Below are 18,487 nucleotides of genomic sequence, written 5' to 3' on the forward strand. Positions count from 1 at the left end.
AATTCATTCTTTCTGCTAATCCCTGCTCTATGTTCTCTGCCCTGAGGCTGAATAAACACACGTGGCTGGCCTGTTACATCAGCATTAATAATTCAATAACGTGTCTAATAGATAACGTCATGTTCCCTCCTTTTTCTCCATTTCTTTCCAGTTATCCACTGTGTCTCAGCGGGGACCGTTTGTCCAAGTAGTGCCGTGCCAAGTAGTGCTGAAGCTGCTTGATCACTGGAAGGGGACCCGAGAGGAGGAGGGGAGGGGAGGAAGGGAGGGGAGGGGAGGGGAGGAGAGGGGAGGGGAGAAGGGTATCAGAGGAGGAAGGGAGGGGAGGGGGGAGGGGGATCAGAGGAGGAAGGGAGGGGAGGAGGGGAGGGGGATCAGAGGAGGAAGGGAGGGGAGGAGGGGAGGGGGTAAGGGAAGAGGAGGGGAGAGGATCACTGAGCACAGCGAGTGACTGGACTGTGTATTGAAGGTGAAGATCAGCACCACGAAGAGACAACAGTAGGAGACGTTGTAAAGGCCATGGAGGTTCCGCGTGTGGACGACAGCACCAGCGGCCCTGTCAGCCGCTGCGACAATATGATGAAGAACCTGGACCTGATGCAGCTGAGTGACAGGGAAGGTAAGTACCGGACCCCAGAGGGCGGCAGGGTCATGGCTTGAAGGAGCAGTGTGTAGCCTGCATTGGTCAAATCAAACTGGGTCACATGACCCTGCCGCCCTTACCGTGAAACGCTTACTTACAAGTAAATTAACAATAGCGAGGCTATATACAGGGGGAACCGGCACAGAGTCAATGTGGAGGCTATATACAGGAGGTACCGTACAGAGTCAATGTGGAGGCTATATACAGGGGGTACCGGTACAGAGTCAATGTGGAGGCTATATACAGGGGGTACCGTACAGAGTCAATGTGGAGACTATATACAGGGGGTACCGGTACAGAGTCAATGTGGAGGCTATATACAGGGGGTACCGGTACAGAGTCAATGTGGAGACTATATACAGGGGGTACCGGTACAGAGTCAATGTGGAGGCTATATACAGGGGGTACCGGTACAGAGTCAATGTGGAGGCTATATACAGGGGGGTACCGGTACAGAGTCAATGTGGAGGCTATATACAGGGGTACCGGTACAGAGTCAATGTGGAGGCTATATACAGCGTGTTACGGTACAGAGTCAATGTGGAGGCTATATACAGGGGGTACCGGTACAGAGTCAATGTGGAGGCTATATACAGGGGGGTACCGGTACAGAGTCAATGTGGAGGCTATATACAGGGGGTACCGGTACAGAGTCAATGTGGAGGCTATATACAGCGTGTTACGGTACAGAGTCAATGTGGAGGCTATATACAGGGGGGTACCGGTACAGAGTCAATGTGGAGGCTATATACAGGGGGTACCGGTACAGAGTCAATGTGGAGGCTATATACAGCGTGTTACGGTACAGAGTCAATGTGGAGGCTATATACAGGGGGTACCGGTACAGAGTCAATGTGGAGGCTATATACAGGGGGGTACCGGTACAGAGTCAATGTGGAGGCTATATACAGGGGGTACCGGTACAGAGTCAATGTGGAGGCTATATACAGCGTGTTACGGTACAGAGTCAATGTGGAGGCTATATACAGGGGGGTACCGGTACAGAGTCAATGTGGAGGCTATATACAGGGGGTACCGGTACAGAGTCAATGTGGAGGCTATATACAGCGTGTTACGGTACAGAGTCAATGTGGAGACTATATACAGGGTATTACGGTACAGAGTCAATGTGGAGGCTATATACAGAGGGTACCGGTACAGAGTCAATGTGGAGGCTATGTACAGGGGGTACCAGTACAGAGTCAATGTGGAGGCTATATACAGGGGGTACCGGTACAGAGTCAATGTGGAGGCTATATACAGGGTATTACGGTACAGAGTCAATGTGGAGGCTATACACAGGGGTACCGGTACAGAGTCAATGTGGAGGCTATATACAGGGGGGTACCGGTACAGAGTCAATGTGGAGGCTATATACAGGGTGTTACGGTACAGAGTCAATGTGGAGGCTATATACAGGGGGTACCGGTACAGAGTCAATGTGGAGGCTATATACAGGGGGTACCGGTACAGAGTCAATGTGGAGGCTATATACAGGGGGTACCGGTACAGAGTCAATGTGGAGGCTATATACAGGGGGTACTGGTACAGAGTCAATGTGGAGGCTATATACAGGAAGTACCGGTACAGAGTCAATGTGGAGGCTATATACAGGGTGCTACGGTACAGAGTCAATGTGGAGGTTATATACAGGGGGTACCGGTACAGAGTCAATGTGGAGGCTATATACAGCGTGTTACGGTACAGAGTCAATGTGGAGACTATATACAGGGTATTACGGTACAGAGTCAATGTGGAGGCTATATACAGAGGGTACCGGTACAGAGTCAATGTGGAGGCTATGTACAGGGGGTACCAGTACAGAGTCAATGTGGAGGCTATATACAGGGGGTACCGGTACAGAGTCAATGTGGAGGCTATATACAGGGTATTACGGTACAGAGTCAATGTGGAGGCTATACACAGGGGTACCGGTACAGAGTCAATGTGGAGGCTATATACAGGGGGGTACCGGTACAGAGTCAATGTGGAGGCTATATACAGGGTGTTACGGTACAGAGTCAATGTGGAGGCTATATACAGGGGGTACCGGTACAGAGTCAATGTGGAGGCTATATACAGGGGGTACCGGTACAGAGTCAATGTGGAGGCTATATACAGGGGGTACCGGTACAGAGTCAATGTGGAGGCTATATACAGGGGGTACTGGTACAGAGTCAATGTGGAGGCTATATACAGGAAGTACCGGTACAGAGTCAATGTGGAGGCTATATACAGGGTGTTACGGTACAGAGTCAATGTGGAGGCTATATAAAGGGGGTAATGGTACAGAGTCAATGTGGAGGCTATATACAGGGGGTACCGGCACAGAGTCAATGTGGAGGCTATATACAGGGGGTACCGGTACAGAGTCAATGTAGAGACTATATACAGGGTGTTACGGTACAGAGTCAATGTGGAGGCTATATACAGGGGGTACCGGTACAGAGTCAATGTGGAGACTATATACAGGGGGTACTGGTACAGAGTCAATGTGGAGGCTATATACAGGGGGTACCGGTACAGAGTCAATGTGGAGACTATATACAGGGGGTACCAGTACAGAGTCAATGTGGAGGCTATATACAGGGGGTACCGGTACAGAGTCAATGTGGAGACTATATACAGGGGGTACTGGTACAGAGTCAATGTGGAGGCTATATACAGGAAGTACCGGTACAGAGTCAATGTGGAGGCTATATACAGGGTGTTACGGTACAGAGTCAATGTGGAGGCTATATACAGGGGGTAATGGTACAGAGTCAATGTGGAGGCTATATACAGGGGGTACCGGCACAGAGTCAATGTGGAGGCTATATACAGGGGGTACCGGTACAGAGTCAATGTGGAGACTATATACAGGGAGTACCGGTACAGAGTCAATGTGGAGACTATATACAGGGTGTTACGGTACAGAGTCAATGTGGAGGCTATATACAGGGGGTACCGGTACAGAGTCAATGTGGAGGCTATATACAGGGGTTACCGATACAGAGTCAATGTGGAGGCTATATACAGGGGGTACCGGTACAGAGTCAATGTGGAGGCTATATACAGGGGTTACCGATACAGAGTCAATGTGGAGGCTATATACAGGGGGTACTGGTACAGAGTCAATGTGGAGGCTATATACAGGAAGTACCGGTACAGAGTCAATGTGGAGGCTATATACAGGGTGTTACGGTACAGAGTCAATGTGGAGGCTATATAAAGGGGGTAATGGTACAGAGTCAATGTGGAGGCTATATACAGGGGGTACCGGCACAGAGTCAATGTGGAGGCTATATACAGGGGGTACCGGTACAGAGTCAATGTGGAGACTATATACAGGGTGTTACGGTACAGAGTCAATGTGGAGGCTATATACAGGGGGTACCGGTACAGAGTCAATGTGGAGACTATATACAGGGGGTACTGGTACAGAGTCAATGTGGAGGCTATATACAGGGGGTACCGGTACAGAGTCAATGTGGAGACTATATACAGGGGGTACCAGTACAGAGTCAATGTGGAGGCTATATACAGGGGGTACCGGTACAGAGTCAATGTGGAGACTATATACAGGTGGTACCGGTACAGAGTCAATGTGGAGGTTATATACAGGGGGTACCGGTACAGAGTCAATGTGGAGGCTATATACAGCGTGTTACGGTACAGAGTCAATGTGGAGACTATATACAGGGTATTACGGTACAGAGTCGATGTGGAGGCTATATACAGAGGGTACCGGTACAGAGTCAATGTGGAGACTATATACAGGGGGTACTGGTACAGAGTCAATGTGGAGGCTATATACAGGGGGTACCGGTACAGAGTCAATGTGGAGGCTATATACAGGGTATTACGGTACAGAGTCAATGTGGAGGCTATACACAGGGGTACCGGTACAGAGTCAATGTGGAGGCTATATACAGGGGGGTACCGGTACAGAGTCAATGTGGAGGCTATATACAGGGTGTTACGGTACAGAGTCAATGTGGAGGCTATATACAGGGGGTACTGGTACAGAGTCAATGTGGAGGCTATATACAGGGGGTACCGGTACAGAGTCAATGTGGAGGCTATATACAGGGGGTACCGGTACAGAGTCAATGTGGAGGCTATATACAGGGGGTACTGGTACAGAGTCAATGTGGAGGCTATATACAGGAAGTACCGGTACAGAGTCAATGTGGAGGCTATATACAGGGTGTTACGGTACAGAGTCAATATGGAGGCTATATAAAGGGGGTAATGGTACAGAGTCAATGTGGAGGCTATATACAGGGGGTACCGGCACAGAGTCAATGTGGAGGCTATATACAGGGGGTACCGGTACAGAGTCAATGTGGAGACTATATACAGGGTGTTACGGTACAGAGTCAATGTGGAGGCTATATACAGGGGGTACCGGTACAGAGTCAATGTGGAGACTATATACAGGGGGTACTGGTACAGAGTCAATGTGGAGGCTATATACAGGGGGTACCGGTACAGAGTCAATGTGGAGACTATATACAGGGGGTACCAGTACAGAGTCAATGTGGAGGCTATATACAGGGGGTACGGTACAGAGTCAATGTGGAGACTATATACAGGGGGTACTGGTACAGAGTCAATGTGGAGGCTATATACAGGAAGTACCGGTACAGAGTCAATGTGGAGGCTATATACAGGGTGTTACGGTACAGAGTCAATGTGGAGGCTATATACAGGGGGTAATGGTACAGAGTCAATGTGGAGGCTATATACAGGGGGTACCGGCACAGAGTCAATGTGGAGGCTATATACAGGGGGTACCGGTACAGAGTCAATGTGGAGACTATATACAGGGAGTACCGGTACAGAGTCAATGTGGAGACTATATACAGGGTGTTACGGTACAGAGTCAATGTGGAGGCTATATTCAGGGGGTACCGGTACATTGTCAATGTGGAGGCTATATACAGGGGTTACCGATACAGAGTCAATGTGGAGGCTATATACAGGGGGTACCGGTACAGAGTCAATGTGGAGGCTATATACAGGAGGTACCGTACAGAGTCAATGTGGAGGCTATATACAGGGGGTACCGGTACAGAGTCAATGTGGAGGCTATATACAGGAGGTACCGTACAGAGTCAATGTGGAGACTATATACAGGGGGTACCGGTACAGAGTCAATGTGGAGGCTATATACAGGGGGGTACCGGTACAGAGTCAATGTGGAGGCTATATACAGGGGGTACCGGTACAGAGTCAATGTGGAGGCTATATACAGCGTGTTACGGTACAGAGTCAATGTGGAGGCTATATACAGGGCGGTACCGGTACAGAGTCAATGTGGAGGCTATATACAGGGGGTACCGGTACAGAGTCAATGTGGAGGCTATATACAGCGTGTTACGGTACAGAGTCAATGTGGAGGCTATATACAGGGGGTACCGGTACAGAGTCAATGTGGAGGCTATATACAGGGGGGTACCGGTACAGAGTCAATGTGGAGGCTATATACAGGGGGTACCGGTACAGAGTCAATGTGGAGGCTATATACAGCGTGTTACGGTACAGAGTCAATGTGGAGGCTATATACAGGGGGGTAACGGTACAGAGTCAATGTGGAGGCTATATACAGGGGGTACCGGTACAGAGTCAATGTGGAGGCTATATACAGCGTGTTACGGTACAGAGTCAATGTGGAGACTATATACAGGGTATTACGGTACAGAGTCAATGTGGAGGCTATATACAGAGGGTACCGGTACAGAGTCAATGTGGAGGCTATGTACAGGGGGTACCAGTACAGAGTCAATGTGGAGGCTATATACAGGGGGTACCGGTACAGAGTCAATGTGGAGGCTATATACAGGGTATTACGGTACAGAGTCAATGTGGAGGCTATACACAGGGGTACCGGTACAGAGTCAATGTGGAGGCTATATACAGGGGGGTACCGGTACAGAGTCAATGTGGAGGCTATATACAGGGTGTTACGGTACAGAGTCAATGTGGAGGCTATATACAGGGGGTACCGGTACAGAGTCAATGTGGAGGCTATATACAGGGGGTACCGGTACAGAGTCAATGTGGAGGCTATATACAGGGGGTACCGGTACAGAGTCAATGTGGAGGCTATATACAGGGGGTACTGGTACAGAGTCAATGTGGAGGCTATATACAGGAAGTACCGGTACAGAGTCAATGTGGAGGCTATATACAGGGTGTTACGGTACAGAGTCAATGTGGAGGCTATATAAAGGGGGTAATGGTACAGAGTCAATGTGGAGGCTATATACAGGGGGTACCGGCACAGAGTCAATGTGGAGGCTATATACAGGGGGTACCGGTACAGAGTCAATGTGGAGACTATATACAGGGTGTTACGGTACAGAGTCAATGTGGAGGCTATATACAGGGGGTACCGGTACAGAGTCAATGTGGAGACTATATACAGGGGGTACTGGTACAGAGTCAATGTGGAGGCTATATACAGGGGGTACCGGTACAGAGTCAATGTGGAGACTATATACAGGGGGTACCAGTACAGAGTCAATGTGGAGGCTATATACAGGGGGTACCGGTACAGAGTCAATGTGGAGACTATATACAGGTGGTACCGGTACAGAGTCAATGTGGAGGTTATATACAGGGGGTACCGGTACAGAGTCAATGTGGAGGCTATATACAGCGTGTTACGGTACAGAGTCAATGTGGAGACTATATACAGGGTATTACGGTACAGAGTCAATGTGGAGGCTATATACAGAGGGTACCGGTACAGAGTCAATGTGGAGGCTATGTACAGGGGGTACCAGTACAGAGTCAATGTGGAGGCTATATACAGGGGGTACCGGTACAGAGTCAATGTGGAGGCTATATACAGGGTATTACGGTACAGAGTCAATGTGGAGGCTATACACAGGGGTACCGGTACAGAGTCAATGTGGAGGCTATATACAGGGGGGTACCGGTACAGAGTCAATGTGGAGGCTATATACAGGGTGTTACGGTACAGAGTCAATGTGGAGGCTATATACAGGGGGTACCGGTACAGAGTCAATGTGGAGGCTATATACAGGGGGTACCGGTACAGAGTCAATGTGGAGGCTATATACAGGGGGTACCGGTACAGAGTCAATGTGGAGGCTATATACAGGGGGTACCGGTACAGAGTCAATGTGGAGGCTATATACAGGAAGTACCGGTACAGAGTCAATGTGGAGGCTATATACAGGAAGTACCGGTACAGAGTCAATGTGGAGGCTATATACAGGGTGTTACGGTACAGAGTCAATGTGGAGGCTATATAAAGGGGGTAATGGTACAGAGTCAATGTGGAGGCTATATACAGGGGGTACCGGCACAGAGTCAATGTGGAGGCTATATACAGGGGGTACCGGCACAGAGTCAATGTGGAGGCTATATACAGGGGGTACCGGTACAGAGTCAATGTGGAGACTATATACAGGGTGTTACGGTACAGAGTCAATGTGGAGGCTATATACAGGGGGTACCGGTACAGAGTCAATGTGGAGACTATATACAGGGGGTACTGGTACAGAGTCAATGTGGAGGCTATATACAGGGGGTGCCGGTACAGAGTCAATGTGGAGACTATATACAGGGGGTACCAGTACAGAGTCAATGTGGAGGCTATATACAGGGGGTACCGGTACAGAGTCAATGTGGAGACTATATACAGGGGGTACTGGTACAGAGTCAATGTGGAGGCTATATACAGGAAGTACCGGTACAGAGTCAATGTGGAGGCTATATACAGGGTGTTACGGTACAGAGTCAATGTGGAGGCTATGTACAGGGGGTAATGGTACAGAGTCAATGTGGAGGCTATATACAGGGGGTACCGGCACAGAGTCAATGTGGAGGCTATATACAGGGGGTACCGGTACAGAGTCAATGTGGAGACTATATACAGGGAGTACCGGTACAGAGTCAATGTGGAGACTATATACAGGGTGTTACGGTACAGAGTCAATGTGGAGGCTATATACAGGGGGTACCGGTACAGAGTCAATGTGGAGGCTATATACAGGGGTTACCGATACAGAGTCAATGTGGAGGCTATATACAGGGGGTACCGGTACAGAGTCAATGTGGAGGCTATATACAGGAGGTACCGTACAGAGTCAATGTGGAGGCTATATACAGGGGGTACCGGTACAGAGTCAATGTGGAGGCTATATACAGGAGGTACCGTACAGAGTCAATGTGGAGACTATATACAGGGGGTACCGGTACAGAGTCAATGTGGAGGCTATATACAGGGGGTACCGGTACAGAGTCAATGTGGAGACTATATACAGGGGGTACCGGTACAGAGTCAATGTGGAGGCTAAATACAGGGGGTACCGGTACAGAGTCAATGTGGAGGCTATATACATTGTTGGTTTCTATCAGCATGTTAAATGTGCAACCAGGGGGGAAAAAAACTCTAGACCACCTTCACTCCACACACAGAGACAAGTACAAAGCTCTCTCACGTCCTCCATTTGGCAAATCTGACCATAATTCTATCCTCATGATTCCTGCTTATGAGCAAAAATTCAATAAAAAAGTGGTCAGATGAAGCAGATGCTAAGCTACAGGACTGTTTTGCTATCACAGACTGGAATATTTTCTGGGATTCTTCCGATGGCATTGAGGAGTACACCACATCAGTCATTGGCTTCATCAATAAGTGCATCCATGACGTCATCCCCACAGTGATTGTACATACATACCCCAACCAGAAGCCATGGATTACAGGCAACATTCCCACTGAGCTAAAGGCTAGAGCTGCCGTAATCAAGGAGCGGGACTTTAATAAGGAAGCTTATAAGAAATCCCGCTACGCCCTCCGACGAACCATCAAACAGGCAAAGTGTCAATACAGGACTAAGATGGAATCGTACTACACCGGCTCTAACGCTCGTCAGATGTGGCAGGACCATGTTGATCTCCTACTACACCGGCTCCAACGCTCGTCAGATGTGGCAGGGCCATGTTGATCTCCTACTACACCGGCTCTGACGCTCGTCGGATGTGGCAGGGCCATGTTGATCTCCTACTACACCGGCTCCAACGCTCGTCGGATGTGGCAGGGCCATGTTGATCTCCTACTACACCGGCTCCAACGCTCGTCGGATGTGGCAGGGCATGTTGATCTCCTACTACACCGGCTCCGACGCTCGTCGGATGTGGCAGGGCATGTTGATCTCCTACTACACCGGCTCCGACGCTCGTCGGATGTGGCAGGGCCATGTTGATCTCCTACTACACCGGCTCCAACGCTCGTCGGATGTGGCAGGGCCATGTTGATCTCCTACTACACCGGCTCTAACGCTCGTCGGATGTGGCAGGGCCATGTTGATCTCCTACTACACCGGCTCCGACGCTCGTCGGATGTGGCAGGGCCATGTTGATCTCCTACTACACCGGCTCCGACGCTCGTCGGATGTGGCAGGGCCATGTTGATCTCCTACTACACCGGCTCTGACGCTCGTCGGATGTGGCAGGGCCATGTTGATCTCCTACTACACCGGCTCTAACGCTCGTCAGATGTGGCAGGGCCATGTTGATCTCCTACTACACCGGCTCTAATGCTCGTCAGATGTGGCAGGACCATGTTGATCTCCTACTACACCGGCTCTAACGCTCGTCAGATGTGGCAGGGCCATGTTGATCTCCTCTCCCTCTCTCTAATGCCTTTATTGATTTATTTACTATTTGTTGACTCATTGTTGACTGTGTTGTCTACTTCCTGTGTTGACAGGAAACAACTCTCAGGACAGCAGCATCGCGGAAAAGGAGGATCTTCCTGTTCCTCAGAACGTCAAGATCACCAACATCACCTGTGACTCCTTCAAGATCAACTGGGACATGGAGTGTGGAGCCAAGGACCGCATCACTAACTACTTCATAGACCTCAATAAGAAGGAGCACAACATCTCCAACAAGTTCAAACACAAGGTTAGATACAGTCCATCATATAGTTCAACACAAGGATAGATACAGTCCATCATATAGTTCAACACAAGGTTAGATACAGTCCATCATATAGTTCAACACAAGGATAGATACAGTCCATCATATAGTTCAACACAAGGATAGATACAGTCCATCATATAGTTCAACACAAGGATAGATACAGTCCATCATATAGTTCAACACAAGGATAGATACAGTCCATCATATAGTTCAACACAAGGATAGATACAGTCCATCATATAGTTCAACACAAGGATAGATACAGTCCATCATATAGTTCAACACAAGGATAGATACAGTCCATCATATAGTTCAACACAAGGATAGATACAGTCCATCATATAGTTCAACACAAGGATAGATACAGTCCATCATATAGTTCAACACAAGGATAGATACAGTCCATCACATAGTTCAACACAAGGATAGATACAGTCCATCATATAGTTCAACACAAGGTACATCAATACAGTCCATCATATAGTTCAACACAAGGTACATCAATACAGTCCATCATATAGTTCAACACAAGGTTAGATAAATTCCATCATATAGTTCATTGTTCAGACATCCTTCAGGGCTTTACAGTAATGTACAGTGTCGTGGCAATTTCCTGTATTACCAAATGAGGAGAGTTACAAACCACACACCAGTCAGAGTTATACTTAAACTTAATCTTTAATAATATGAGCTTCACCATAGCCCTTTGACTCTCAGATCAATTCAGTGTCTATAATGAATTCTGAGAGTGCCTACAAAAGAATACCAAGATCTTTTATAGCCAAGACACACCCCTCTCAACTTACATGACGAACAACCGATCTTAGGAACTCTTCACAAAGAAAGACTTTTACTTGAGAGAGGAGTATCCCATAGCCAGATAGCATTAGCTATAAATTATCGTTCAGTTTGGTCTCTAAGACGAGGTTCTAATCTCGTTCTTGGTACTTCATAGTACCAAAACATTACCTCATCCAAGGCATAACTCAATTGTCAACTCTATATTCTCCCATCTCAAGTAAAACCCCCTCTTCTCCCCACTCCTGGACAAGCTCACTGAGGGGAGTGACTTCTGCACAGACATTGTGGAGCCAAGAGATAATTGGTTCGCCTTTAACCATCCCTTCACATGTTTTAACAGATACATTCACATATGAAGATAATGTTCCATTGTGAACTCTTCCTTTCTGATATTCTGCACCAGGGACATGTAAAAGATAAGCCTGACCTCTCCCCTCTCTGGGCCCCAAGTGACTGAGCCCCAGGTGACTGAGCCCCAGGTGACTGAGCCCCAGGTGACTGAGCCCCAGGTGACTGAGCCCCAGGTGACTGAGCCCCAGGTGACTGAGCCCCAGGTGACTGAGCCCCAGGTGACTGAGCCCCAGCTGAGAAGGGAAAAGAGCAACTGCCAACAGTATAGTCCAAAGGGAGACATTCTAATGACAAGTATCTCACATAAGCATATTATGTAAATAAAACATATTATTTATCTATGTTACCCAACTAATTCTGATTCATCCTCCACAACAGTTGAAGTCGGAAATTTACACACACCAAATACATTCAAACTCAGTTTTTCACAATTTCTGACATTTAATCCTAGTAAAAAATTCCCTGTTTTAGGTCAGTTAGGATCACCACTTTATTTTACGAATGTGAAATGTCAGAATAATAGTAGAGAGAATGATTTATTTCAGCTTCTATTTCTTCTATGGCACTTTGAGATTTATTTTAAACTGCAAAACCCTTACGCACCACTGCACTTTGTATACCAGGGTTGGCTGGCCTTCTCTAGTCAATCGTAGACTCAGTCACTGGTATACCAGGGTTGGCTGGCCTTCTCTAGTCACTTGTAGGCTCAGTCACTGGTATACTTTTATTTATAAAGCCATTTTGGGCTTACTACCTTTTTATTTGGGCATTTCTATTGTTCAGAAATGTGGTGGGTACTCTCTTTGTTCGCTGGACTTTATCCTGCTAACTGTTCCAAATGTCCGAACTGAATTTGGTTAAAGGGCTTTTATGTACTCTGCCCCATCGTCTTGGAACGCCTTACAAAATACTTTTAAACTGGAAGAACTTGTCCCGATTGGTGTTTTTAAATCACTGATGAAGGATTTTGAGGCTGATTCCCTGACCTGTCAATGTTTTTAACTTGCTGTTTTTGATTCTGTTATACTCTTGTGAATTCAATGGCTTTTACTAGATTACTTCTAGTTTTTCATGTTGTTTGTCTAATTTTTGTAATGACTTGGTGCTGCCTATCTTGGCCAGGACGCTCTTGAAAAAGAGATTTTAAATCTCAATGAGCCCTTCCTGGTTAAATAAAGGTTAAATTAAATTAAAATTTCATCACATTCCAAGTGGGTCAGAAGTTTACATACACTCAATTATTATTTGGTAGCATTGCCTTTAAATTGTTTAACTTGGGTCTAACATTTCTGGTAGCCTTCCACAAGCCTCCCACAATAAGTTGGGTGAATTTTGGCCCATTCCTCCTGACAGAGCTGGTGTAACTGAGTCAGGTTTGTAGGCCTCCTTGCTCTCACACGCTTTTTCAGTTCTGCCCACAGATTTTCTATAGGATTGAGGTCAGGGCTTTGTGATGGCCACTCCAATACCTTGAGTTTGTTGTCCTTAAGCCATTTGGAAGTATGCTTGGGGTCAATGTCCATTTGGAAGACCCATTTGCGACCAAGCTTTAACTTCCTGACTGATGTCTTGAGATGTTGCTTCAATATATCCACATCATTTTCCTCCTCATGATGCCATCTAGTTTGTGAAGTGCACCAGTCTCTCCTGCAGCAAAGCACCCCCACAACATGATGCTGCCACCCCCGTGCTTCACAACTGGGATGGTGTTCTTCGGCTTGCAAGCCTCCCCCTTTTTCCTCCAAACATAATGATGGTCATTATAGCCAAACAGTTCTATTTTTGTTTCATCAGACCAGAGGACATGTCTCCAAAAAGAACAACCTTTGTCCCCATGTGCAGTTGCAAACCGTAGTCTTGGTTTTTTATGGCTGTTTTGGAGCAGTGGCTTCTTCCTTGCTGAGCGGCCTTTCAGGTTGTGTCGATATAGGACTCGTTTTACTGTGGATATAGATACTTTTGTACCTGTTTCCTCCAGCATCTTCACAAGGTCCTTTGCTGTTGTTCTGGGATTGATTTGCACTTTTTGTACCAAAGTACATTCATCTCTAGGAGACAGAACGCGTCTTCTTCCTGAGCAGTATGACGGCTGCGTGGTCCCATGGTGTTTATACTTGCGTACTATTGTTTGTACAGATGAACGTGGTACCTTCAGGCATTTGGAAATTGCTCCCAAGGATGAACCAGACTTGTGAAGATCAACAATAATTTTTCTGAGGTCTTGGCTAATTTCTTTTGATTTTCTCATGATGTCAAGCAAAGAGGCACTAAGTTTGAAGGTAGGCCTTGAAATACATCCACAGGTTCACCTCCAATTGACTCAAATGATGTCAATTAGCCTATTAGAAGCTTCTAAAGCCATGACATCATTTTCTGGAATTGACCAAGCTGTTTAAACTTCTTATGGCTGCAATCCCGTTAACGGGATCGATATGACAACAGCCAGTGAAAGTGCAGGGTGCCAAATTCAAACAACAGAAATCTCATAATTAAAATTCCTCAAGCATTCAAGTATTTCACACCGTTTTAAAGATACACTTCTTGTTAATCCCACCACAGTGTCCGATTTCAAAAAGGCTTTACAGCGAAAGCACCACAAACGATTATGTTAGGTCACCGCAAAATCACAGAAAAACACAGCCATTTTTTCCAGCCAAAGACAGGAGTCACAAAAAGCAGAAATAGAGATAAAATGAATCACTAACCTTTGATGATCTTCATCAGATGACACTCATAGGACTTCATGTTACACAATACATATATGTTTTGTTCGATAAAGTTCATATTTATATCCAAAAACCTCAGTTTACATTGGCGCCATGTTCAGAAATGCCTCCAAAATATCCGGAGAAATTGCAGAGAGCCACGTCAAATAACAGAAATACTCATCATAAACTTTGATGAAAGATACATGTTTTACATAGAATTAAAGATACACTTGTTCTTAATGCATCCGCTGTGTCAGATTTCAAAAATCTTTACGGCAAAAGCACAATATTAAATCATCTGAGAACAGCGTTCAGCCACAAAAGGAAGCCATACAGTTACCCGCCAAATTGTGGAGTCAACAAAAGTTATAAATAGCATTATAAATCTTCACTTACCTTTGCTGATCTTCGTCGGAATGCACTCCCAGGACTCCCACTTCCACAAGAAATGTTCTTTTTGTCCATCATTTATGTCCAAATAGCTATTTTTGTTAGCGTGTTTGGTAAACAAATCCATAGTCAGGAAGCGCGTTCACTAAAAGCAGACGAAATGTCAAAAATTCCGTAACAGTCAGTAGAAACATGTCAAACGATGTATTGAATCAATCTTTAGGATGTTTTTAACATAAATCTTCAATAAAGTTCCAACAGGAGAATTCCATTGTCTTCAGAAGTGCGATGGAACAGAGTTCCCTCTTGTGTGAACGAGCATGGTCAGTGCATGGCTAGGTCATGGTCAGAGCATGGTCAGCTCATGGTCAGCTCATGGTCAGCTCATGGCAGACCTTACTCATTCCTGTCTGCTTCGGCCCCACTTCACAGTAGAAGCATCAGACAAGCTTCTACAGACTGTTGACAACTAGTGGAAGCCGTAGGAAGTGCAAACTGACCCATATCCCACTGTGTATTCAATAGGCGATGAGTTGAAAATCGACCAACCTCAGATTTTCCACTTCCTGTTTGGATTTCTTCTCAGGTTTTTGAGTTCTGTTATACTCACAGACATCATTCAAACAGTTGTAGAAACTTCAGAGTGTTTTCTATCCAACACTAATAATAATATGCATATATTAGCAACTGGGACTGAGGAGCAGGCAGTTTACTCTGGGCACTTTTCATCCAAGCTACTCAATACTGCCCCTGCAGCCATAATAAGTTAAAGGTATGTAAACTTCTGACTCACTGGAATTGTGATACAGTGAATTATAAGTGAAATAATCTGTCTGTAAACAATTGTTGGAAAAATTACTTGTGTCATGCACAAAGTAGATGTCCTAACCGACTTGCCAAAACTATAGTTTGTTAACAAGAAATGTGTGGAGTGGTTGAAAAACGAGTTTTAATGACTCCAATCTAAGTGTATGTAAACTTCCGACTTCAACTATACTAGGTAGGATCTGATATTACCTGTTGTTATTATACAGTAGAGGCTACATCCATGTTATTATACACCAGGTAGGATCTGATATTACCTGTTGTTATTATACAGTAGAGGCTACATCCATGTTATTATACACCAGGTAGGATCTGATATTACCTGTTGTTATTAACCTAAGTGTATGTAAACTTCCGACTTCAACTGTATGTGTATGTGGCACTATCCCTAATAGATCTCTGACCTTTGGGTTCTGCCCTCACTGATGTGATATATCCCTAATAGAACTCTGACCTTTGGGTTCTGACCCCACTGATGTGATCTATCCCTAATAGATCTCTGACCTTTGGGTTCTGCCCTCACTGATGTGATCTATCCCTAATAGAACTCTGACCTTTGGGTTCTGCTCTCACTGATGTGATCTATCCCTAATAGAACTCTGACCTTTGGGTTCTGCCCTCACTGATGTGATCTATCCCTAATAGAACTCTGACCTTTGGGTTCTGCTCTCACTGATGTGATCTATCCCTAATATAACTCTGACCTTTGGGTTCTCCTCTCACTGATGTGATCTATCCCTAATAGAACTCTGACCTTTGGGTTCTGACCCCACTGATGTGATCTATCCCTAATAGAACTCTGACCTTTGGGTTCTGACCCCACTGATGTGATATATCCCTAATAGATCTCTGACCTTTGGGTTCTGACCCCACTGATGTGATATATCCCTAATAGAACTCTGACCTTTGGGTTCTGCTCTCACTGATGTGATGGTGCAGATCAGCTGTTAATCCCTTAAGCCTCCAGTAGCATTTCTGAGCCTGGCTACAGGGTAGAGGCTAGTGGGTAGTGGATAGTGGGTAATAGCTAAGACTGTAGAGGCTAGTGGATAGTGGGTAATAGTTAGACTGTAGAGACCAGTGGGTAATAGTTAGACTGTAGAGACCAGTGGGTAATGAATAGTAAGACTGTAGAGACCAGTGGGTAATGAATAGTTAGACTGTAGAGACCAGTGGGTAATGAATAGTTAGACTGTAGAGACCAGTGGGTAATGAATAGTTAGACTGTAGAGACCAGTGGGTAATGAATAGTTAGACTATAGAGACCAGTGGGTAATGAATAGTTAGACTGTAGAGACCAGTGGGTAATGAATAGTTAGACTGTAGAGACCAGTGGGTAATGAATAGTTAGACTGTAGAGACCAGTGGGTAATGAATAGTTAGACTGTAGAGACCAGTGGGTAATAGTTAGACTGTAGAGACCAGTGGGTAATGAATAGTTAGACTGTAGAGACCAGTGGGTAATGAATAGTTAGACTGTAGAGACCAGTGGGTAATAGTTAGACTGTAGAGACCAGTGGGTAATGAATAGTTAGACTGTAGAGACCAGTGGGTAATAGTTAGACTGTAGAGACCAGTGGGTAATGAATAGTAAGACTGTAGAGACCAGTGGGTAATGAATAGTTAGACTGTAGAGACCAGTGGGTAATGAATAGTTAGACTGTAGAGACCAGTGGGTAATGAATAGTAAGACTGTAGAGACCAGTGGGTAATGAATAGTTAGACTGTAGAGACCAGTGGGTAATGAATAGTAAGACTGTAGAGACCAGTGGGTAATGAATAGTTAGACTGTAGAGACCAGTGGGTAATAGTTAGACTGTAGAGACCAGTGGGTAATGAATAGTAAGACTGTAGAGACCAGTGGGTAATAGGTAAGACTGTAGAGACCAGTGGATAATGAATAGTTAGACTGTAGAGACCAGTGGGTAATGAATAGTTAGACTGTAGAGACCAGTGGGTAATGAATAGTAAGACTGTAGAGACCAGTGGGTAATGAATAGTTAGACTGTAGAGACCAGTGGGTAATGAATAGTAAGACTGTAGAGACCAGTGGGTAATAGTTAGACTGTAGAGACCAGTGGGTAATAGTTAGACTGTAGAGACCAGTGGGTAATGAATAGTTAGACTGTAGAGACCAGTGGGTAATGAATAGTTAGACTGTAGAGACCAGTGGGTAATAGTTAGACTGTAGAGACCAGTGGGTAATGAATAGTAAGACTGTAGAGACCAGTGGGTAATGAATAGTAAGACTGTAGAGACCAGTGGGTAATAGTTAGACTGTAGAGACCAGTGGGTAATGAATAGTAAGACTGTAGAGACCAGTGGGTAATGAATAGTTAGACTGTAGAGACCAGTGGGTAATGAATAGTAAGACTGTAGAGACCAGTGGGTAATAGTTAGACTGTAGAGACCAGTGGGTAATGAATAGTAAGACTGTAGAGACCAGTGGGTAATGAATAGTAAGACTGTAGAGACCAGTGGGTAATGAATAGTTAGACTGTAGAGACCAGTGGGTAATGAATAGTTAGACTGTAGAGACCAGTGGGTAATGAATAGTAAGACTGTAGAGACCAGTGGGTAATGAATAGTAAGACTGTAGAGACCAGTGGGTAATAGTTAGACTGTAGAGACCAGTGGGTAATGAATAGTTAGACTGTAGAGACCAGTGGGTAATGAATAGTAAGACTGTAGAGACCAGTGGGTAATGAATAGTTAGACTGTAGAGACCAGTGGGTAATGAATAGTTAGACTGTAGAGACCAGTGGGTAATAGTTAGACTGTAGAGACCAGTGGGTAATGAATAGTTAGACTGTAGAGACCAGTG

At 45.6% G+C, this 18,487-nt stretch overlaps 1 protein-coding gene across 1 annotated transcript in view; it reads left to right on the top strand.

The window, feature by feature from the left end:
• Positions 1 to 411: 411 nt before the first annotated feature.
• Positions 412 to 18,487, top strand: part of phyhiplb (phytanoyl-CoA 2-hydroxylase interacting protein-like b) — a 39,764-nt gene continuing 21,688 nt past the window's right edge. The window contains exons 1-2 of the mRNA XM_055936041.1: positions 412 to 619; positions 10,374 to 10,570. Coding sequence (XP_055792016.1) covers positions 520 to 619; positions 10,374 to 10,570 — 297 coding nt within the window. The 5' untranslated portion in view covers positions 412 to 519. The remainder of the gene's footprint in view (positions 620 to 10,373; positions 10,571 to 18,487) is intronic.

The sequence above is a fragment of the Salvelinus fontinalis genome, chromosome 1 (genome assembly GCF_029448725.1).
Source record: "Salvelinus fontinalis isolate EN_2023a chromosome 1, ASM2944872v1, whole genome shotgun sequence".
Lineage (NCBI taxonomy): Eukaryota > Metazoa > Chordata > Actinopteri > Salmoniformes > Salmonidae > Salvelinus > Salvelinus fontinalis.